The 24,767-nt window shown below is 34.3% G+C and overlaps 1 protein-coding gene across 1 annotated transcript in view; it reads right to left on the minus strand.

The window, feature by feature from the left end:
* Nucleotides 1-11,092: 11,092 nt before the first annotated feature.
* LOC150078076 (uncharacterized) overlaps nt 11,093-24,767 on the minus strand; it is a 511,382-nt gene continuing 497,707 nt past the window's right edge. The window contains exon 19 of the mRNA XM_090384455.1: nt 11,093-12,293. Coding sequence (XP_090240581.1) covers nt 12,109-12,293 — 185 coding nt within the window. The 3' untranslated portion in view covers nt 11,093-12,108. The remainder of the gene's footprint in view (nt 12,294-24,767) is intronic.

Raw genomic sequence — 24,767 nt, forward strand, 5'->3', positions numbered from 1 at the left:
AGTGAAGGAATAGTACGATTGCTTATGGCATGCACAATGTGCATGCAAAGTGGTTGTCTATGTGGCCTACCGCAAACTCCGCATGTTATATGAAATAGGTAATTCCTTTCATACAAATGCTCGTTTGGGCGTCGTGACTGTACATTTGGATAGGTTTGGCAATCTCAGATTAAAATAAAAAATTACTTTGTCTGCGCACAGATTTATTATTAACGAAGAACCGTGATACACAATATTTGTCGTATATGTATATTTCTGTGGTCTCAGTAAATAAGTAAATAAGTCCAAATACTCGAATTTGCAGGAGAGGAAAAATAAACTTCACACTCTCATATAAACATGCATATATTCGAATATACAAATATTTATTACTCACGCTAAAACTACAATAGCAAAGATATCTGCATGTCACGTAATAGTAAATAATAAATACTTTATTATAGTGCACTTATCTCATTTTTGATAAATTAGACTTATCTGCTTGTTCACAGAGACCACAGATTTAATAGCCCGAATTCAGTAATTTGTGTGATTTATTCATTCAAAAAGCATACTAATAATTAATTTTGATATATTAAAATAAAATTAAATTAACTTTAATGCATAGTTTATTTTTAGTTTTTGATTTATCTTATATTTATTTCTTTCAATTGCACAGTAAAATGAGTAGTGCAAGTAAAAAAAAAGTTCATCAGTATTCAGAGGAATACTTAAAATTTGGTTTCATACCCGCTCTCCATGATCAAAGGTCACCTTTTTGTCTTTTGTGCCAACAATGCTTGACCAACGAATCAATGAAGCGAGGTCGTAAATTCAGATTTAAATTACTTTCAAACTTTAAAGAAGAATTTTGAAAAAAGAGCAACATTAAAGTCTCTGTTTATTGCTCATACTGCAACTGTCAATCGTACTCTTGAGGCTAGTTATGAAATTTCTTTACTCATTGCTAAATCTTGGAAAAATTATACTATAGGAGAGAATTTGATCAAACCATCAATATCAGCATTTCTTAAAACAGTTCTGGAAAAAGATGACAAAGACGTGAAAGCTATGCCACTCAATAACAATACTGTTAGCAGAAAAATAGATGAAATGAGTGAAGATATTGAAATACAACTTGTTGGAAAGCCGAAAACAAGAAAATTCTCAGTGCAAATGGATGAATCAACTTTGAGAGACAGTGAAGCTGTACTGATAACTTATGTAAGATATATTGATAAAGGTAATTTTGCTGAAGAAATGTTATTCTGTAAATCATTAGAGAGCACCACTACCTCCAAAGATATATATAATAAGCTAAAAAATTTCTTAGATGACAATAATATACCAATGAAAAATATAACATCTTGTTGCAGATGGTGCTCCTAATATGATGGGCAAGAAAAATGGCTGCTTAAAATTGATGAAAGATGAGAATCCAGAAATGCTTCTTGTGCATTGTGTTATTCATAGGGAAAACTTGGTAGCTAAAAATATTTTGCCTGTTCTTAATGAAGTACTAAAATCAGTTATAAAGTGTGTCAGTGCTATTAAAGCTAATGCCAAATGTGAGCGTCTCTTCAAGCTTTTTTGTGAAGAACAAAATGCAGACCATGCGAGACTTTTACTTCACACTGAAGTAAGGTGGCTCTCGAAAGGGAACTGCTTGAAAAGATTTATGGAACTATTTGATACTATTAGTGACTTTTTAAGTGACAAACCTGAAAAATGCATCTGTTAACGGTCGATAGTAAAGCATTTGTGAGTTATTTAGCCGATATCTTTGAAAAACTAAATATATTAAATAAACAACTTCAAGGAACAAATAAAACTCTCGTCGATGCAAAAGCGAAGATATTTAGTATTAGTATTAGTAACGGCCGCATGGTGCAAGAAAGCCTATGGCTTATGCTGCACCAGCCAAAAAAAATAAAAAATAAAATAATCAGAACAAAACAATGATAAAAACAAAAAATAAATAAAATAAATAACTAAATAATAATAAATAAAAAAAATATATAAATAAAATAAAATATAAATAAAAAGGAAATTAAACCTATCATCCTATGCGCTTCCCTTACCCGAAGGTACTATCCAGATGACCTTTGAATTTCCCCAAACTGTCGGCCTCTACCACCCATGAAGGCAACTTATTCCAGTAATTTATAACTCGCTGACTAAAATAAAACTTCCTGCAGTCCAATCTAAACATTTCCCCCCGTAACTTGAATTTATGTCCCCTAGTTCTAGCATCATTTATAATCTTGAAAATTTTGTCCTCATTCATTTTACTGATGCCTCTCAGAGCCTTAAACACCTCAATCAAATCTCCTCTAAGGTGTCTAGTTTCCAAACTCTGCAACCCACATATTCGAAGTCTTTCTTCATAAGGACGCCCTTTTGCCGATCTCACCAGGCGAGTTACCCTTCTTTGCACCCTTTCAAGAAGCTCGATGTCTTTCTTTAGGTGCGGTCTCCATACTTGAACACAGTATTCCAAGTATTTGGTTTCATTACATTTATTGAATTATGTCAAAAATATATTTGTAACAAAAATTTTGAACAGTTTCGTTGGCTGCAAAAATGTGAAGTGACTGATACTGCTGTACTTGTTATTGTCGATCATCTGAAAATTCTGTCTGCTGATTTAAAAGAAAGGTTTTCTGATTTAAAACAAATTGATTTTCCAACCTGGATGATGCAACCAATGTTAGTGGATTTGTCTGATGTATCAATGCAGTACCCTGAAGAACTCTCAGAAATGCAAAATGATGAGTCAGTTAAAACTTTATTCAATATAAAAGGAGTGATGGCATGGCTTTGTGATGAAACAAAAATTAAATACCCAAATTCAACCAACTTTGCAAGAGAGCTATTGTTACCGTTTCAATCTTCATATTTAGCTGAATGTGGATTTAGTGCCATAAATGATTTGTTATTAAAGAAAAAAAAATCGACTGGATATCACAAAACAGGGAGACTTGAGACTGAAGCTGACTAAATTGGAGCCCAATATAAAATCTCTCTGCGGCAAGCATCAAACACAAGGGTCTCACTAAATTTAGTGCACTCATCTAGAAGTGACTTCACATGGAATGTTGAAATTATTAAACAATTAAATAATAATTACTAAAAATTAAAATATTATAGAAAAATCTTTCATATAAATTATTTTGTACTTGAATTTTAGTTGTCTGTTATATGTTTTGAAAATTTACTTACTGTTTTTTTCTTAATAATTTCCTAATGGTTTCTTCCTAAAACCTAAGTCTTGTGTCCTGAACAAGTTGTAATTAGGCTTCATTTAGGGAATAATTCAATTTTTGAATATAAAAAATATGTATATGTTACATAGGGGGCATCAGAATTTTAGAAAGACTTAGGTGGGCATGGTAAAAAAAAAGGTTGGGAAACACCGCCCTAAACGCTTTAGAGTTTAAATTATTAATTTAAATGTTCTAATAAAATCACTAAGATGTCCAATTTAAAAGGTAAGCATGCTCTTATACAATTTAATCCTGACTAATATGGTTTGGTCTCAGTTTTGTATGACATTTAAATGTTCTGCTTATGCCAATTTCAATTTACTCATGGGCATTTTAGTATCTTTCTACCATCTGCTCAACAGTATTCTTACAAATTAGTAATCTGCTAGCATGTTTTGTTTTTGTGCAATTAGTTTTTAAATTCTGCTTGCAGTCTGACAGACCACTACTATTTGCACTAGACTTTAGTTACATAATAATTGTGTACTTTTTTAATTTGTAAATATTTTTTTCTTACTTTTGTTTTTCATTTTTAGCAAAGTGAAAATATATTTATTCTTTTGATTTTTACTAATATTGGTAATATTTCATAATTAAATTTTTCATGTTATAAAAACATAACACTTTCTGTAAAATAAAAATTAAAGTTTTCTATAAAAGTTAGTGTTACTTTATATAGTTAATATTGTCCTATTGTACCAAAACATTTTTTTGACAATTTTTCCCTTAACTCACTGTAAGAGTTTAAGGGAAAAATTGATGAAATTTGCAAAAGGAACGTTCTCTGTAAATTAAGGTTTCCAACACATTACAGGAAAGAATTTATCTAATAAAGAACTAAGAACTGTGAATTTTTGTGGATTTATTCTTCTGTTTCTTCAGTGAATATGCAAAAATTGAAAGGTATTTTATCCTTTACAATTTTGTTAAAATCTTAGGTTTTTTGATGGGTTAAAAGATAATGTAAATCTTAATAATTTAGCTTGAAATTTAAAGCAAAACCCTAAATTTTAATTTAAACCACTTATCTATTTCTTTTGTTGCAGTGCCTTCATACACAATTATGAAAATAATAAGTTTCATAAATGAATTATACTCATTTGCTTAAGCTTATTTAATTGTTATAGAAATATTCTTGGTCCTTGATGGTTCCTCCCCAACCATCTGGCTTGAAATAGCCAGCATCCAATTCACTTAAAACAAAAGGTAGCTAATGCGATTAGTTGTAAACTCAGGTAAGCCTAAGGTTGCACTTAACTGAGTGGTCAATATGAAAGCATACGTAATTGTGCACGCAATGTGAATCCGCACAATATCACAAAGTATGGAAATATTCTTGTCTGTTTTGCAAGCTCCTTAATTTTTCTGTTTCCATTCCAGAGTATAAATAGAAAATTTAAGTTATTATTTGATTAAGGCTTATTTATTATTGTACCAACGCTCTGATCTCTTAAAATTGGGGACATCAGGGAATTTGCCTAGTTTGGGAGTTTCAGCATTTTTTATACATCATTAAAAAAAAAAAAAAAAAGCCAGAGAAAAGTCAGGACAAGGTTAAGTTGGAATACTGAGTTGGTAATTAATCTGGCTAGGTAAATTTAGGCTGTTTTCCTAAATTATATCAAAATATAATTTAGATTTTACTTAGAATATGTGGACATATGTATATATATACAGGATGTCTCAAAAATATTGGTACAAACGTTTAGGGGAGGTGGGTAACATCTAAAGGAATGTGAATCGCATAGGAACCCATAACCGGAAACGTCACCATAAGTCAGTACACGGCGCTGTTCATTAGTTCGCGAGAGGGAAAATTTCTGGTTTACTCATTCAAGCAGTAGTTGCCGCACGAAAAGCATGCATCGATATACGAACTGTGAGCTGGCAGACATGCACCTAGTGTATGGATTAGCAGAGGGCCCACATGGTGTGTGCCCCCATGCGGCACAACATCGCTTGCAATAAATGTGTGGGCAGGTATGGTTGATGACTGCTTAGTCGGCCCATACCTGTTACCATCCTGCATGAACTCCGCTAAATATCGGATCTTTCTTGAACAAGTTCTACCAGGGTTACTTGATGATGTTCCAACAAATGTGAGATGCAACATTTGGTTTCAACATGACGGGGCACCTGCCCATTATGGAAGGTGTGTTCGTGACCATTTGAACAGGCGTTTTGGGCGTCGATGGATTGGCAGTGGTGGACCCGTTGCCTGGCCTGGCCCCCACGCTCACCTGATTTATCGAGCCTTGATTTCTTTCTGTGGGGGGGCCCCTCAAATCTATCGTGTATGAATCACCTGTGGAGACGGAAATGGATCTCGTGGCGAGACTTGTCTGCGCTGCTGCTATTGTCAAAGAAACTCCAGGTGTGCTCGACCATGTCCACCAATCCATGCTGTGTCGATGTCACGCATGCATCGCGTCTCATGGTGGAACCTTCGAGCATCTGTTGTAACATGAAATGCATCTATCTCGTACTCCATTGTTAATATTATGTTAAATAAATGTTTGCCACTAATTACTGTCTTGTGTCATTTCTGCTTCTTGTGCCTCTGCTACTACTTTCCCGTGACGTTTCCAGTTATGGGTTCCTATGCAATTCACATTCCTTTAGATGTTACCTACCTCCCCTAAACGTTTGTACCAATATTTTTGAGACACCCTGTATAGGGCAGCACCTGGAATGTCTGTTCAACTCTGCCTTGTGTCTCTGTGAAGAACAGAATGAATTGTAAAAGGGCCAGAAATGTGATTGTGTAGGTTTATGTGAGTAATGTGTATGTTCTGGCCGCTTGGCTACCCAGAAGCATCAGTCACCTGGAGAGATGATTCTGGGTACTCGTCCACACCATGAGAAGATGGGTCAGTTCCAGTAGAGCACGTACTCTCTCAAAAGAGACTGGCCAGGATCCTCTGGGGGACTCATTCCAGAGGAAATGGAAAAAAAAAAAATAAATAAAAACGTGGTGCTGGTTATGAAAGAAAAAAGAATAAAAATAGATAAATGAAAAAGTCTGTAGTGCTGATTAGAAGAAAAAAAAAGTAATAATAATATAATAAAGTAAAATTAATAAAAAAAAAAAAAAAATAGTGGTGCTGGTTAACAAAAAAGAATAGTATTCAATAAGTACTCTTGTTTTGACATCCAGGATAATTCAGAAGTCGAACTGGCATCCTTAAGGATCAGTGCAATGACAATTTTTGCATACATGAACCATATAAGAAAATATAGCTAATTTTGTTGCAGTTATGCTTAATTCATGAGTAGCCTAACACTACACAGAAATCTCTGAGTGTCCTCTGAAATACATGTTTTATCATCTAGGATAGAAGAGAATCAAACTCGTCCCACTCATCTAGGTGTATATGGTGGACTATTTTGGTTTGTTACTTTGGCATTGATTCTCTTTCTGCAGGCAAAGTTCTGAAGAGCTGAAAGATGGTTTTTATTCTGCAGATGCAATTCCTCCCACCCTGGAGAGAGATCTGGAACGTCAGTTTGGAGCTTCATCCTAAGATCATCATAGATTGGACAGTTAAAGAGCAGGTGACTCCAGTCTTCTTTATTCTCGCAGCAGCAGAGATCAGTGTGATGCAAGCCAAACTGATAGTTTTTGATTGAGAGAGCCATGTTCAGTTACCAGAAAGGAAGTTTCTGGTAACTGGACATGGCTCATAGTTAAGGAGCACCAGGTTTTAACTGATTTATAGAGTAAGAAGGTCACATCAGGCAGGAATTTTCTTCTGGCAGCTCCAAGTGGGGTGGCGTCCCATCTGGTCTGCCAGATTCTAATTAGCTCGTTAAAGCATATGGATTTTTCTTTTTTAGGATCTTCGTTTAAATTTAGCTGGATACCAAGTAATTCTGAAGGTATTTGTTTTTTGTGTCGAAAGCAGGGGCTATGATAGATGAAAAAAAAAGTCCCTTCCTTTGGATAAAACAGATCCAAAGGAAGGGACTCCGCAATAACTTGCACTCAGCAGTGTGGAAACTGTTCTACAGACTCCGAGAATAGAGAGGAGCCTGCTCTGCTGGATGTAATTCAGTTTTAACCTCATTGGTGGCCTGGTGAAACCAAGCTCCTGCTGCATAGGTGACTATGGGCAGGAAAACAGCATTGTAGTGGAGAAAGAGTGACTTTCTATAGAGAAATTCCCCCCAACCGGAAAATCTAATAATTGACCCTGTGAATTTTTTATTTTAGTACTCATGTGAATCAGATGAGGATAGAAAGAAAGCTTATGATCAATAATGATCATAAGCTTTCTTTGCCTGAGGAGCTTTGCCTGAGTGACTATAGGAAGCCACTTGCCAAATATTTTAACCTGGGTAGGCTGTCTGAGATCCAACTTGGATTTAAAAAGCATCATTTTTGTTTTCAGAAATGATGCTTTTTATTTCTGGATTAATTTTAAGTTTGTTAACTAATGACCAGGTGGAAAGGTCAGTTAAAATCCAGTTTGCTTAAAACATGTATGCCATTAAGTAATAATTCAGTTTTCAATAACATTATAAAGCATAGTACTTTATTTCTCACTTATATACCATTTATTATACCGCCACCGTTCCTTCCCATACAGTCTTCCACAAAATATTTACAATATTGACAATAGTTGCCTTTACACAAGATTGTACATCAAATTTTAGTCAAACACTGAGGTATTAACAACACAGGATGTGAAAGTACAGGCAGCTGTTACTGAGCATAGGTAAAGATGTCTGGCAGTTACACAAAATAAAAGGTAATTATACACAGTTTAAGCAACTTTGTGAAATGTACACAGACTTATAAAAACAGTTGCTTCTATGGAAGCTTAATATATGAACACAATTTATATGAATTAGTCATAGGATTATGGAAAGACAAATGACATTAGAGCCTATAAACAGTCTTCATTACATTGCGATTTGAGGAGAGGAGGAAAAGGAACAAAAAAAAAAAAAAAAAAACTTGAACGCCATCTTTGGTAAACTGGGAACTTAGATAAATATAGCTGAATATGGTGAAGTACTCTGATATGCTCACACATTTTGTGCATTCTGTTATGAGGATACACAGCAGTAGAGGCCCATTAACAGAACTAAGCAAGGCTGATAACAGTCAAATATAAATCCAAAAAGTCCTTTGTCAGCCAATATACTAAATAATAGCCATAAAGTTTTCAATGGTTTGAGTTAGATTCAGGCATACAGTGAACACGTTTTGTCTCGATCAAATAGAACATTACATTTCACTTCTATAGGGCTGGATACATGCTGCACTTCCTTACTGTGGCTATGGCATAAAAAGCCAATGGGGGAGGGGAAGAGATGCATATAGTATCTTAGAGCAAAGTTTCAATGTTGAATTGCTCTCACCTGTAATTTCGGTCCTCAACTCCACTAAGACAATGCTGATAAAAAGGGGGGGAAACCTACACCACAAAAGATTGTTGTAATTTATATTTTTTGATGTTTTAGTCAACATAAATCTTTTTTTAATAATGTAAGAAAGAAAGAAATGTTTTATAAAATTCAATTCAAAAGACACTTCTGTTTAATCCACGCTAGATTGAGCATAATAATTACACAATACTACTGAGTTTCAAAAACTAAGTTCCAAAATCATGGCTAATAATGAAAAAATTTACAATATTATATACAATAAAATCAGTAAGTATTAATCTTGTGCATATTTTAACAATTTCCCACCCCAATACAGTTTGGATACCATGATCAAATAAAAATAGTAAAGGAAATACATATTCAGTTATAGAATGCTATACAAGTATATGATCTATGAAAGTATATAATATACTTTAAATAATGACATCCCTGACACAAATGAATGTTCATAAATGCCTATTTTATTTATTTTTTATTATTATTATTATTTTTTTTTTGCTGCAACAGTAAAATACTATTTTTTAATAATTTATTATAACAAATACCTCAAGTATATTAAGTATACATTGAAAACTTCTGAGTTAGAATAACCTGTCTACAGTATTTACTTTCTGGAAAATTTTAGTTCTAACTAGATAAATTTCCATAAATCTAAGTTAGTGTTACATTAGTAATACCTAGGGCATGTCTCCTTTGTAAAGAATATTTTATTGGGTAGTGTTTATTAGCTGCCTCCATGTATCAGTAGAGAAATATAATATTCTTTCCAGTGGAAATAAATTTCAATAACTATAAGTGTTGCCAGCCAACAGTCACTTTATCCAAAAAAATTTTAAAACATTATTTAAATTTAAATAATCACAATATAGTGCAATTATCAAACTTCTTGGTATTTATATATTGTTAGAGTAGTCTTCTCCCTATTCAAACTGGAACTACTTATTTTAATTTTCAGGAGATATATATTAACCTTAATATATATTATATATTAAGGCTTCGTTTTATATGATATTCATTTCTTAATTATGCATCATGTGACCTTAGATGGTACAATATGGTTGCTGATACACCTAAGACCTGACAACAACAACCTTTTTAGACTTTTTTTTTTTATTATTTCCTTTCCTAATTCCTCCCTCAAATGTTATTCCTTCATTTAATAATGCTTGCTTTGCTTACCATGTGAGTAAATACATTTTTCTTATATATATATATATATAAATAAATAATGGCATAAAAGTTAAGATGTATAATACATAAACAAAGGTTGAGATAAAATAAATTTTAGTAAAATATTTGTAATTTTAATCTAATGTTTTATTATATCAAACTTTCCCTAATATACATATAGGAGACTTTTGGCTACCTGTTTGTCTTATTACCTTTACTTCCCCCTCCCTGTTGGTTTATTTTATTTTATTATTTTTATGTTGATTTTCGCTCTACAGTTTTTGCCATACTACTGGCTTATGTTTTACTTTATTTTGTTTTATTTTGAATTATTGGAGATATATATATATATATATATGAATCAACTGAACATATTTTAGTAACAAAACTACTTTTCCCCCACCTCTATTTTTGCAGATTATATCTTTCTTCTGTTGAAGTTTTGCTAGATTGATTTACTGTTGCAAAGGATTCCTCTCAGCTAACAACTTGTTGGCATATAATAACAAAGCTTGCTCCATACATTTGGGTCGAGCTGAAACTAGTAGGACCATACCAGATGTTACTTTTGGACACTCATTCTGAATTGAATTTTTTTTTTTTTAAACATCAGTATTCTTATTTTTTATACAGATTATCACAGAAGGCTAAGCAGCATTTTTAGTATTTTGGTGTTCACAAAGTAATTGAATTGTTAAGTGATATCATTGATAATTATGCATCCAAACAGGCATAAAAATTTATTTAATTGCTATTATTTGTTATTTTATAATATAGTAATATAGTTTCGCTAATATAGTAAAATATTATTATATTAGCGAAAGTTTGATATAATAAAACAATAAATTAAAATTACAAATATTTTACTAAAATGTATTTTATCTCAACCTTTGTTTATGTATTATGTCTTGGCATAAATCTTAAGTCTAATTTGTACCTGGTAACAATATCTAGTTTCTGCTTTGATGTGGGATCAGTTTAATTTGCAATTACTGGTTATAGAAAAAAGTTAGAAAAATAATTTATGGAATTTCTTACTCTTGCAGAACTTCCTTACATATTGCAGAATTTAAAAAAAAAAAGGTTTTGAACAAAGTTTTTTTTTTTTTTTTAGCCTCTGCTTTACATGAAAGATAAAACACTATATGCAATTTGTTAATTTTTGTTAACTCACTTGCAATTATGGCAATTTAATGAAATCCTTCTATCCATGCATAAAACTTTTTAAATAAATAAATATATATATATATTTTTTTATCACTGATATAAAAGATATGGAGCAGAGCATTCTGAAAGGGATTAGATTCCTCCAGAAGTCAAAATATGAACAAAACCATGTTGTAGTATCAAAGGTTATTTATAGTAAAATGCCACTATAATTACTATTGATGCAGGAGTTAAGCTTTAAAGGAAAGCCTCTTCAATCAGAGTGATAATTAGCTGAACTCCAGTGAAGGGTTCTCTCTCTCACTAAGTTATTCTGAGTTTTTTCAGCCTACACATGTAGATTAGCTCTTAAGGATATACTTGTATATATGTAATATACAACAAAACTATGAACTTGAGTACCTTAAGAACTGGAGCTTTGTGGCATAAGTAGCCAATGTATCAAAAATTCCCTAGAATAAGTAGGAGTCAAGCATAGTATCATAATTAATTATGCATCATGTGACCTTAGATGGTCACAGATACATAAGTGACATATGTATTGTTTTTATTACACTTTGCAGCCCAACTAAAACATTTTTCTTTTGTGGGTCTGTGGTTGGCATCATAAATGATGCCAATCACATCCTAATTTCTGCGACTGTATTATCACTGGAGATAAGTGTTGGGTATTTCAGTATGACCCAGAGACAAATCTTCAGAGCATGCAGTGAATTTCAAAATTATCACTATGACCCAAAAAGTTTTGTTTACAGAAGTTCACCTTTTTTGTTTTTCAACAAAAAGGGTGTGATTCACAGGGAATTTGTACATGAGGGGTTCAATGCTGTGTTCTACATAGAGGTGCTGCAAAGATTATTGAAGTGCATTTCCCAGGTGAGGTCGCAATTTCGAGAGAAAGGCAGCCGGTCCTTGCTGAACAACAATGCCCCTTCCCATTCCACACTTATGAAAGTATTTCTGACAAAGCATGGCATTGTACAGATCAACCATCCACCTTACTCTTCGGATCTAGCACTAGTGGACTTCTTCTTTCCAAGGTGAAAATTGCCTTCAAAGGAAAGATTTCAGGATATCAAGGATATAAAAAGAAGCGTAACTGCCGGACAGAACATCATCTCTCTGGACACCTTCACTGACTCTTTTCAGAAATTTTTAGAATGGTATAATAAGTGCATTCAATCAGGTGGTGATTACTTCGAATAAAAATAAAACCATTTTTGAGTTCCTTCGCTTTGTGTTCTTTTTTTGCACTGGTCGTTACTGGAACGTTACTGCCACACTTCGTAAATGTTACTGTCACCAATATGTAGAAATCTGCAATGAGTATACATACTGATCATTATAGTTATATTCTAAAACAAAATAAAAGTATGTAATAAGAGAGTAAATGCAGGAAAAATAAATAAAAGCATAAATAAAATGTGAGAGATGAACAGAATTAAATGGGCAAAGTAATCTAATTCCACACTATCTCATGGTTACAGAATCCAAAAGAGTCACCATAGTGACATTTTGCCTAGTGCTAACTTTAATAGTTCCTGTGGTTAAACTTAATTGCATTGGAAGTCTTGACTTCAGTTCCAACGCTTTTTATAGATTGCTGGGTAGCAAAATCTCTTTGTATAAATTAAACACTGCACTGCAATGAAGAAAATTAGTTATTTAGAAAACTTAAATAATTTACACAAGTAAAGTCAAATGTTTGAAACTGGGTTGCCAGTTGCACCATATAACTTTTAAGCAGATCTATAAGCATTTACATGATGTTACTTTGGCTGAAATAAAGAAAAGATTAGGATAGTAATGAACTGCAAGTTTCCACAGATCTATAAACAAAGGAGCCAAAACATTCTTGGCCCTGAATTCTGATTGGACTGCTTTATGAGAGATGCCTAAGGAACATTAGAGTGCTCTGAACATTAGTATTAGTATAGCCATATAGTGCAAGGAAGCCACAGGCTTTTTCTGCACCAGCCTAAAAAAATAAATAGATAAATAGCACTTCCCTTCTCATGTAGTTAACTGTTCAGTTGACCTTTGAATTCCTTCAAACTGCCAACCTCATACCTGCAGAGGCAACTTGTTACAGTAATCAACTTTCCAGCTAAAAGAAAACTTCCTACAGCCAACTCTAAACCAAACCTCTTCCCCTGTAATTATGGCCCTTAGTTCTGGAATTCTTTATAACAGTGAAAATTCCACCTTCATTCATTTTACTTACCCCTCTCAGAGCCTTATAAACCTCAATCAGGTCCCGTCTAAGGTGCCTGGTTGCAAGCTCTGTAGCCCACATAATTGGTCCTACCTCATACGGAGGCGCCTCTGTAGCCGGAGCATAGCACACGCTTCTTGATTAGACCGGGGTTCGAGCCCGTCACCACCAAATACGGAGGATGCGGAAAGGTCAGGGAATGACCACCACATATCCCCGGAGCAATATGGCCTTAGTTGCTAATGCTCCTAAAAACCAAATAACAAACAAACTTACCAAGTGTATAATTTATTTTCAGATTGCCAGAGCCACTTAAAAATTGTCTACTCTCTTCGATTGTCTACATCCTACTGTAGGCAATCGAAGACAGCCTTCGCTTATACAAGATACCTTGTATGTTCAGAGCACTGTGATGTTTTCCACAAGGTGGGAGAGGGCAGTGGGAGACCTTCAGAGATAATGTGAACTCCAGATATGTGGGTACACTTCTTGCCAAGTATTGTGTACCTGTATCTGGAGCTCTGCCTCGTTATTACTGGCATAGACCCATCCTATTTATTAGGTGATGAAGTTTGTTTGTTTGTTTGTTTTGTTTGAGTTTATTGGCGCATCAGCAACTGAGGCTATAATGCGCCAAATACCGGTCATATGTAAAAAGGTGATGAAGTGCTTCTGGTTGTGTGGTCCTACAACCTTGTTTTTTGGGTTGCGTTTTGGCTTCTACCCAGTCATTTTTTAGGGTCCATAGTCTAATGAAAGACCTTTATGTCACTCGATTGTCTGTCTTTCACAGCATTGTAGCTCTGGAACCACTCAACCTATTGACTTGAAATTTTTCATGGGTTTGTACATCATGTCGGCCAACATAACGCCATATTGATCATTGTTGACAAAAATTTGTCTGAGAAATTGGGGGGGGGACAAAAAATGTTGTCGATAACCTATAGCTTATACACCACTGGAAAGAACTCAACGAGTAGGTTTAAAATATTTTCTAAATTAAAAATGGCGGTGCCAGAGAGGAAAATGTAATTTTTGTATCTCCCCCCCCTCTATTTCTGTCGCTAATGGAGCTAAAAATTTAAAAATCACATTAGCTATGCGTTATTCGATGCTTATCAAGGGAAAACTATTCCGAATGAAATCTATCATTTACTTTTTGTGTTAAAATTAAAAACCAATTTTTTATTGCACTTTGATAGCATGCTTCTTTGTACTAAGTAACTCTCCTTTTGGTGACAAAAAGGTTGCTAAATAGTTAGTTAATAATTCTATAAACGTCATTTATAAATTTTGTGACGAGAAGTATTTTTTTTAACAAAACAAAGCTGGAGTTGTCCTGGCAAGGAGGTACTCAGAGAGTCGGTGGTGGGGAGGTGCCTGCGTGGAGTCTTGCACAGCCCTCATTTGCCAATTGCTTCTCCAGGAAGAAGTCAGAGTTGCTTCTATCACCTTTGTCATTCACTACAACTGCAAAGACTCAAATAGACGATGCTTTCGTTAGTTCCTCAGTTTTAGGCAAAGCCAGGGTACTAGAAACTTTTTTTCAGTTGGGCCTACAATTTTAAGAAATAGTAGTGAAGAAATTGTTTTTGTCATCAACAAAGCTCTGGTTGGGCTGATCAGATTCATTTGTGAAAATCCTCATTCACATTCACTTGATGAAATTGGTATTGTACTCAGAGTGTTCATCAAATGCTTCAATTCTTCCAAAATCGCCTTTTCAATTAGGTATTCCTGAAATCCACGAATTGTGTCTCTTTCATTTAACTGAAGCCTAATTGACAATTTTCTAATTTCATTCTCACCAAATGTTACTTGAGAGTTTATATCTTCGGAGCAATGTTTCCTATCAAATACTGTGGCCAAATCAGCATTTGTACTATTTAGCAGCTTTCTATTTATTGTTTCAAAGTTCTGTAGAAGGCTTCTGGATCGATTGGAGAATAATTTCTGTTATCTGTCCCATGAAGTGAAACTCCTTGAAACTGTAGATTTTTGGCAGCTTTGCTGGAATTTCTATAATATTGTCCTGGCAGTGTTTGTCTTTCATGAAAAAGTTGTACAACAATTTCTATTTTTTTCTATTTCAGATACTATACTAACGACCATACAAATGCTGCAACCAAAGAAATGGCTTCTTTTGTTGTAGGATCTATAGAAACCTATGATTCATTACTGGACTTAGCTACTCAGGATAACATCATATGTTTGTATATGTTTAAAAGTTTTAATTTTTATATTGATGAGGGAACCAAAGAATTCCAAAATGTTTGGCTTTGCTTGAAGGATGGTTGCAAAATAGAAATGTGGAATTAGCCTTCAGCTAATGGAATGGGTAGCTGACTGCTGGAACAAGTTCTCATGCATTGTTGTGGAAGTGGATACTTTGAATAAATTCAAGGAAGTACTAGACATATTGGAGGGAGTGAATAGGTGAAATGAGATTTTTTTTTTGGCTGATGCTGTTATAAGCTTGCTTTCTTGCATCATTTGCCATATCAATACTAATACTAAATTATGTTTTTACAGCAGGTAGTGTAGTTCATTTAGTTTACATAAACTGCAGCTATTATCAACCCACTGCAGGATGGAAGCCTCCTCAACAATTCATGTTGAGGGAAAGACCATATCTGCCAAGCTGGTCCAGTGCGGGTTGGCAGATTGACTGTATTTAACAGTCAGCGGCTTGAACCCCGGTCTAATCAAAGAGCATGTGCTACCATACTCCCACTCCTGACCACTCTGCTGTGGAGGCCATTTAGTTTACATACTCTTCTTCAACTTTTTACTATTAAAAGTCTCTTGGCTACCATATAAAGAATGCAAAACTCTTTAACATTACAGCTCTAAAGTCTACTGTTTCGGATTCTGTGTAAGAAACCCTCAAATCTAAAAGCTGTGATGTATTATAAAATTATCTTTAGCTTATATTCATTGTTTTATTTATTTTTCTTACATTTATTCTCCTATTATTTATTTTGTTTTGGAATATGACTAACAATAACACACTAATAACTGCCGATTCAGCAACATTTTACAGCATCACAAATTTGAAATTAGAAAGATAATTTTGATCTTCCTAATTTCAGAAATTTGTGAAAAAACTGATGAAAATATATGCATGCCATGTGGCTACAAGCTACACATTGACTGTGTTATGAAAGCCAAGTATAGAAGCTTTTAGCATTAGCAGTGGCAAATGATGTAAGAAAGCAAGCTTATATCTTAGAGGCAATGATTAAGAGTGCAATCCAGGGACATTTAAATAAATCTGGCATCCTGAAGGGCACATAACATGGCTTTGTTAAGGAAAAATTATGATTAACTAACGTAGTAGGCTATTTTGACACAGTTACAAGCTGGATTTAGGGAGCAAAAACCCCAGGGGCTCACATCTGGTGAGTATTGGCTTGGCACACCCAGGGTCCTGAGATGGATGTCATTATTCTTCTCTTTCTTGGTGATTCCTTCTACTTTTGATTTTTATTTTCTCTCTCTCTCTCTCTTCCCCCCCCCACAAGGGTAACTTAGAATTTTTTTTTTTTTGGCTGGTGCAACATTTGCAAATGATGTAAAGATTGGCAGAATCGTTAATGATTAGTGCCAAGCAGGCTGACTTGAACAGACTTCAAAGATGGGGTTGAATTAAAAAGTGTGGAGGAGGAAAGGGATCTGGGAGTTACAATACGAGCAGATACGAAGTTTTCTGAACAGTGTAAACAGGCAGCCAGCAAAGCCCATGGTGTCCTATCGATGATTTATTGAATGTTATCCTGTAGAGATAGAGAGATCGTAATTCCACTGTATAAAGTAATTGCAAGAATACATTTGGAATACTGTGTTCATGTATGGAGACCTCATCTGAAAAAAGACATTGAGCTTCTAGAAAGGGTCCAAATATGGGGAATCAAATGGTGAGAATGTATGAGGAAAGACTTTGATTATGTGGACTACAAAGGTTGACAACCAGCCACCTCAGAGGTCATGTGATTGAGGTTTGTGAGACTCTGAGAGGGATTAGTAAAATGAATGAAGGTGGAATTCTCACTGTTATAAAGGATTCTTGAACTAGGGGTCATAAATTCAAGTTACAGGGGTTAAGGTTTAGATTAGATTGTAGGAAGTTTTCTTTTAGCCAGCAAATCGTTGATTGCTAGAACAAGTTGCTCTTGCAGGTAGTTGAGGTTGACAGTTTGAATAAATTCAAAGGTCAACTGGATAGTTACCTGTATGAGGAGAGAAGCATATAATTTGTATTTTCTTATCTACTTGGGGTTTTTTTTTCCCCAGTGCAGCAAAAGCCTGTGGTTTCCTTGCACTATATTACAGTTGCTATTACTTTCTCCCTTCGCCAATCTTGTTGCCCTTCTCTGTACCTATTCCAGCAGCTCTACATCCTTCCTAAAATGAGGCTTCCAGATCTGTATGCAGTCCTCAAAATGTGGCCTGACTATTACAATGGGATAATCACCTTATCTCTGCTAGCAAAATTTCTGTATATCATTGACAAAACCCCATGAACTGTCCTGGCAGCCTGTCTGCATTGCTTGGAGAACTTCATATCTGACTGCTCAATTACCTCAGGTCTTTTTCATTTTCCGCTGAGTATAGTACTATACATATGGTACGTTACTCTGGGGTTACTGCTATCCATTATGCAGTACAAGATATGCAAGATATATGCAAGATATATGCAGGCTTACAAAATAAATAAATAACCACTGAACAAAATGTAGTGTTTATACTGTCATAACCAATAGGTCAGAGGAGTTTAAAATAAATCATAAATATAGTCTTTAATTGTATTTAACACATAGGTGTGAAGCAGTCAAAGAGCATGACTGCTTACATTTCTTACAGCAAGAGGCTCTTGGTGGAATACAGTGATTCCATGGCCAACATAATTCTTGGGTATTACACATTTTTATCAGCCACTATTACCAGCAGATTCACACAAATTGAAGAACAGAATCAGAGTTGCTGTTGACTTGAAATATTAGAATAAATATGGCAAGAGCACTGACTTTCAATGGGTCGTATGCTGCATAACTAAAATAGTCACACTTAGCTGAGCTTCAAGACCATAGCTTGTATTCAGTGCTTTGTGCTTTACTCTTCAAATTACATGGGCATAGGCCTATGAAGTTGTGAAGCTGCTTTTGAATTGTGCAAGCCTAACTGAGTTTATCAATGGAAGCTTGTGGTAGTGGGAGAAGAAAGGGGCAATTTCAACTTGGGTTTTGAGTTTTGGAACTTCCTAGTTTTTTGTCAATTATAGAATAACAACGAATGAGATATAAAAAAAAAACATTGGTTGAAGCTTACCTAAACAAAAAAATCCATTCTTTGCTCCTTGCTAAATGAATTTTTCAAGTAACCTTCTGATTAAAATCTGCTAAGTCCATAACTAATTCTCTTTCTATAGAAATTTTAGCTAAGTGAGATCTTTCCTGGCTCATTGTATTTCTTATCTAAAAAAAAAATCTATTGTTTTATTTTTTCATTGTGTACCACAATAGGCAGACTATAGTCACTACTGCATTTCTATATTAACATTACCAAAAATAAAAATAAAAAAGTGCTGGGTCTAAAATATTTTAGGTGGGTCATCAAAGCTTCATTTTTTAATACAATTGACTAAGTGATTTACATCAGTTATATCTAATTTTGTCCACCAGATAGGGAAAGCAATACAATGGTTTTTTGATGTTGCAGCCACACACAACCAATTATTTTTTTTTTATACATTTCTTTGTTAAAACTTCTTGTAAATTGCATATTTTTACATTTTCAGTTTGAATTACCCGGTTAAATATTAAAAATCATGGGATACATAAAATTTTTAAATTTTTTTCTTCCATGGAATCCATTGAAAAAGTTTTGACAATTGGATGCCGAATTTATCTTTACTTAAGCTAAGGCTGATTGAATTGTTATAATAAATGTTTTTAAATTAAAAACTAAACTGTATTCATAAAGCTGCTATAATCATATAATTCTGCATTTGTTTTATCTATCTATGCAAAGTACAACAAAATATGACGTGTCTGACAAAGCATTCACTCAGCTGCAAACATTCTACAACTCAACTAAATTGTTATGTGCATCTTTTGATGCATCATATGGCTGAATTTCTGCACATATGCCACATTTGAAAATAGGTTTTTGTGCAGTATTTTGGAAGCTACAACACTGCAAGATTGCATAACTACATTATTGCATATACCATGTCATATTTAGTGTAGGAGTAAATAATATTGTTTTAGGGCAGATTACAAGTAATAAAAGTAATTTATAATTATATACCAATACCTTTATTTGATTTAAACAAAAAACAATGGGTGGTTGTACAAACTTACATCAAAGTATATGCACATGTATACTTTATATTTTGCAAAATTGCTTTCCCATCACTCTGTTATACACAGTGACCACAAATTATCTGTCCTTGACAGTATTTGCCTCTTGTCACTCATTTGGAGGAATCTGGATCCAAATCCTGTTGAAGACCAGATAAATTCTTAAAGTCCTCTTCAATTGTGGCTGCCAGTCTTAGATTCAGGGAATAAGATTTTTTTTTCTCATTTCAGGGAATGAATTTTTTTAGACCAAGAAATTTGCAAATCAGCCCTTGAATTTACACATGTACAAACATGACATATGACAAAACTACATGAACTAGAGAAACAAGAACTGGAGCATTATGGCCTGAGTAGCTGAAGTGACAAAAATTCCCAAGGACAAGAACAAATTACTGTTACAGCATTACTGCTAAATTTTAAATTGCACTAAATGTTACAGAGAAAAGTTCATGCCATTGTCTCAAGCAGTGTTTTTTTTTAATCTTTTGATAAAAAATGCTGCTTTTTTTACCATTTTTGAGCAAAACCCAGTGATTGTTTCACAATCCCTTTACTTGTCATAGGGTTTTTTTTAAATTTATGTTATTTCATAACAACCTCCCCAAGGACTTTAAGGACCATTGGTTTAGAGTAATGGTGTCCAACCTTGTAAGCAAGTCCAGCCATCAAAAGTTTTTTTTGATGGCTGGATTACTGTCTCTTATGCATTCTGAAAAATATCCATATGGCTTGTTTGCTTGTACAACAACAGATTATTGTAACTTTATAAAATGTAAATTGGGTATGTAATGTGAGCATTTGTTTTTAAATTATCATAGTGATTTATTCTGTTTACACATTAAAGTGCAAATTCTTATGTCTATGTCTCACAATCCATAACTGATATCCACAAATAACAAAGTTTTCGAGTGAATTTAAAATTGAATGTTAAAGGTTCTTTGCTTTGTTTAGAAATAAAGAAATTGCAATTCTCAAACTGGGATGCTGGTTGCAGTTCCTTAGTGTGGGAAGCACAGAAAATTACTCCTGTTGAAATAAATGCTTGACCTTATTTCATAAAGTTGAAGTGGAAGAAAAACATTCAGCTGTGCCATATAGTAAGTAGAATTTACTGCATTCATTTGAAATTATAGAAAACAAAAATACAATTGTCTAAATAAATGTAGATAAAGCCTAAGGAAACTCTTTGAGAAGCATTCTGTTATAAGAGAAGATTATGTGAAAAGACTTTTGTTCTTTTTTTCATTCAGTCTTGTGGAAGGCCAAGAATAACTTGAAAGGATGCTATCATCCTAAAATTTCTAATGTTTCTATTAAAAACAGCTGTAAGAATGGCACTGACTGATAACTAGAATTTTTTTTTATGAAAAACCCAAGCACAAAAGGTATTATAACCTATAGTACTTAGTGTACTGTGCATGGGTTGAAGGTTGAGAAGTTAAAAGAAGATACTTGTTAACATTAGACTTGATGTCTGTAGATCATAATTTTCAGGAAATACATATGAAAGGAGGTTGTTCCAGAAAACAGAAGTTAATGGAATAAATGAGGAAGAAGAAAAGTTGGTTCTGTGAGTTTGAAGTTTGATAGTAAAAGGATGCTGACTGGTCTGGAAAAGAGAGCGGGAATTATAGAAGCCAGTTCAGAAGAATGGTGCCCATGGAAATAACTATAGAAAAGGCATGCAGCAGAAACAAAATATTTTCAAGAAAAAGAGTGAATAGACTTTGTTAGAGAGGACTCATTAATTAACCTAACTGTTCTCTTTCAAACGGAGTCTAGAAGCATGAGAGAGGTTGTGGGGGCATCATTCCAAATAATATTCCATAAGGCGGATTTGAGATTTGTATGTAGTAAGTAGCTGTTTGGAAGAAAAGTAACACTGAAAGCAAAAGAGAAAACCCATTTTTAGATGCAGAGGAAGTGATATTTGTGATGTGCTTATGCCAAGAGAGAGAGAGAGATTAGGAGTTAGGGTAATTCCTAATAGAGATATGTGATCTTGTCTAGAAATTCGAGTGTCATCGGAGATAAGCATAGGAGCAGAAGGATCCTTTTTTGTCAGATATAAGACAATGCAAGACTGAGTTTTAGAAGGGATGAAATCAACTAAGTTTTTATCTTTGCCTCACTGGAGAATTACCTGGAAATCGGCATTTAACAAATTGATAGTGGATATTCGAGAAGTTGAAGCAGTTTGTGCAGAGCAAGATTTCTCAAACAGCAAGGTTCAGTGCAATGTGCTATCATCAGCAAAACTATGGATAGAATTTCCCATCAGTAGAAGAAGGTCATTAATATACAAGAGGAAAAGAGTGGAAGAAAGAACTGAACCTTGGGGAACACCAGAATTAGTGAAGTTAGAAGACAGAGCCACCTACGATCACCTGCAGTGAGCAGTCAGAGAAAAGTCTGGATACCCAATCACAAAAAACAGTTGGAAAACCATAAGGTGGAATATTTAAAAACATAACCAAAAGCCTTTGAATTGTCAAGAGTTAACTTCTTGAATTTTGCTAAACTTTTTTATTGTATTTGTCCATAGATGGTAAGGTAAGCCAGTATATCATCAGTGGAGCAACACTGACAGAATATACCGTATTTCCCCATGTATAAGACGCACCTTTTTTCGAAAAATTTTGGGTCTAAAAACTGGGTGCGTCTTACACAGTGATTGTAGATTTTTTTTACTTGCATTTCCCGCTTTTTCGCGCTTGTTGTCGTTGCGCTCATTGTTTCGCACTTGTTACTGGTAAAATTAGGTTACGTTTTGCCACGTTCTGCCCAGAAATGGCTCAGAAAAGATTTTCGTACAGTGCTGAATACAAGTAATGAGTAGTTGTATGAATTTTATGATGAATAAAAATTGAGTTCAATAACTTTATGTAATACATTTTTTTTTCAAATTTCGGGCCCCAAAATTAAGGTGCGTCTTATACATGGGGAAATACGGTATATTGGTGATCACTGAGTAGATGGGAGGTCTCTAGGTAGTCTAGGAGTTGGCAGTTGATAGATTTCTCCATTACTTTAGAAAGAGTAGTAAGTGCAATGGGACAATAATTGGATGGTAGGGATTTGTCACCTTTTTTAGGAACTGGCTGGACATGAACAAATTTCCAAGCAGAAGGAAAAATGCCAGTGGAATAAGAAAGTCTAAAGAGGTGACACAGAACAGGAGCAAGCTAGGGAGCATAGATTTTGAGAACAAATGGAGAAATAGCATGAAGACCTGATGCTTTCTTGGTATCAAAACTGTTCAAAATTCTTGACATCCTTTTGATGGAAGACCACAGGAGGTATTGAATGGAGTATGAATGGTAGGAAGTGACTAACCAAGAAAATCAATATATGAGTTAGAGGAAAAGTATGATGATAGCAAGTCAGTTTTATCTTTAGCCAAGGTGGCAATAGAACAATCCTGTTTTGACAGAGGTGGGCAAAAGTTATAGCCAATAGCTTTGGCAAGAGACCAGAATCTTTGACTACCATTTAGACTAAAAGCAAGTTTTCTACTCTTAGCCTGTTCAAAATCTAGTTTGGACTGATCAATAACTGCTTTACAAATATTGTGAACTTTGGTGTGGGCAGAAAATGAAACCAGAGACTTGGATGCAAGCCAATTGTATTATGCAACATTCTTATCTTGAACAGCCTTAGCATATTTATTGGAAAAGCAAGGTTTAGATAAAGGACCAGATTTTAAAGTGGAATGTGGAATAAAGGATTTGAACACTACAAGAATAAGTTCACTGACACGATCTGGGCAAATGTTGACATTAGATTTAAAACAGTAATCCAACCAAGGAAAAGAAGATAAGAACCTAACAGATCATCCCACTTTGCATTCTCACGAGAGCAAGGCTCTTTGAGAAGAGACCACTCACCTTGACCATGTACTTGGAAGGGTTGTTTGTGAGACAAAGATGTTGTTGTGGTGTTTTTTGGCACAAAAGCTACTTAGGCCATATTGTGCCTCCCAAATCAATTGATTTTCTATATAAAAACTGCTTGAGCAGAGACAAAGATAAGAATGTTGGCTGTGTGGTTAGGCTTGTTTGGCATTCTGGTAGATAAATGAACAATTTGTGTAGAGTCATTAGTAATTGCAAGAGCCTCAGCATCTTGGCCAGTTGGGTCCATGTGAATAGAAAATGGAAGCCAGCTGGAGTTGAAAACATTAAAATCATCAAAGAAAATTAGTTAGACAAAATTTAAAATTAAGAAATCTATAATCCTAACTTTTCAAGACCTCAATACTATTTAGCAAATGGCTACTTTGTCTAAGAGCCATAAATAACCTTGCATATTTTCAAAAGTTTAATATTTTGTGAAGAAAAAGTTAGTATACCTGAAAAGCTCTTGGAAAAGAAGATATAAATTAATAAACAATACAGAATAAGATAAACAAATACAAAGTTATTTAGCTGTATATCTTCTTCAGCTCGGTGAACCTCCAAAGTTCTTGGCTGCAAGCACAATCTTCCTCCATTCCTTTTTGTCCTTCACTCAATCTGTCCCATCTGTTATTCCAAGCTCCTCTAGATCCTGCCAAACGTTGTCCCATCGTTGGTGGGGGGCGTCCTCTTGGTCTTTTACCTGTTGGTCTATATTGGTATGCCCGTTTGGCTGCACTGGAATCTTCCATTCTTACTATATGTGCAAACCATCCAAGTTGAATTGCCTTCAATTCATCAACAATCAGTGGTGGCTTATAATTTCAGTACAGTTCTATATTATGTCTCCATCTCCATTCTTCCGTTAGATTATCTTTAATGGGTCCAAATATCCTTCTAAGTATTTTGTTTTCAAATCGTTGTAGCATATTGTTATCATGGATAGTTGTGTTCCAGGTTTCTGCTCCATATAGCACTATGGGTCTGATGCAGGTTTTGTATAAATCTATTTTAAGTCTGTGTGATAAAATTTTAGAAGCCAAAAGATGCTGAATTGAAAAGTATGCTCTATTTCCTGCCTGGATTCTAGCCTTAACTTCCATGCTGTTAATGTTTTCATTGTTTATTGTTGAACCTAGGTATTTGAATGAAGTTACATTTTTAAAGTTCATATTATCAATTGTAAAATTTATGTCTTGGTTATTATCACTTCTTGCAACCTTTAGATATTCAGTTTTTTCTTGGTTAATTTGGAGTCCAATTTTTCCAGCAGCTGTTTTTAAATGTATTTTGTACATTTTCCGGATTGTCGCTA

The sequence above is a fragment of the Mastigoproctus giganteus genome, chromosome 11 (assembly GCF_048544385.1).
Source record: "Mastigoproctus giganteus isolate SK-2022 chromosome 11, ASM4854438v1, whole genome shotgun sequence".
Taxonomy (NCBI): domain Eukaryota; kingdom Metazoa; phylum Arthropoda; class Arachnida; order Uropygi; family Thelyphonidae; genus Mastigoproctus; species Mastigoproctus giganteus.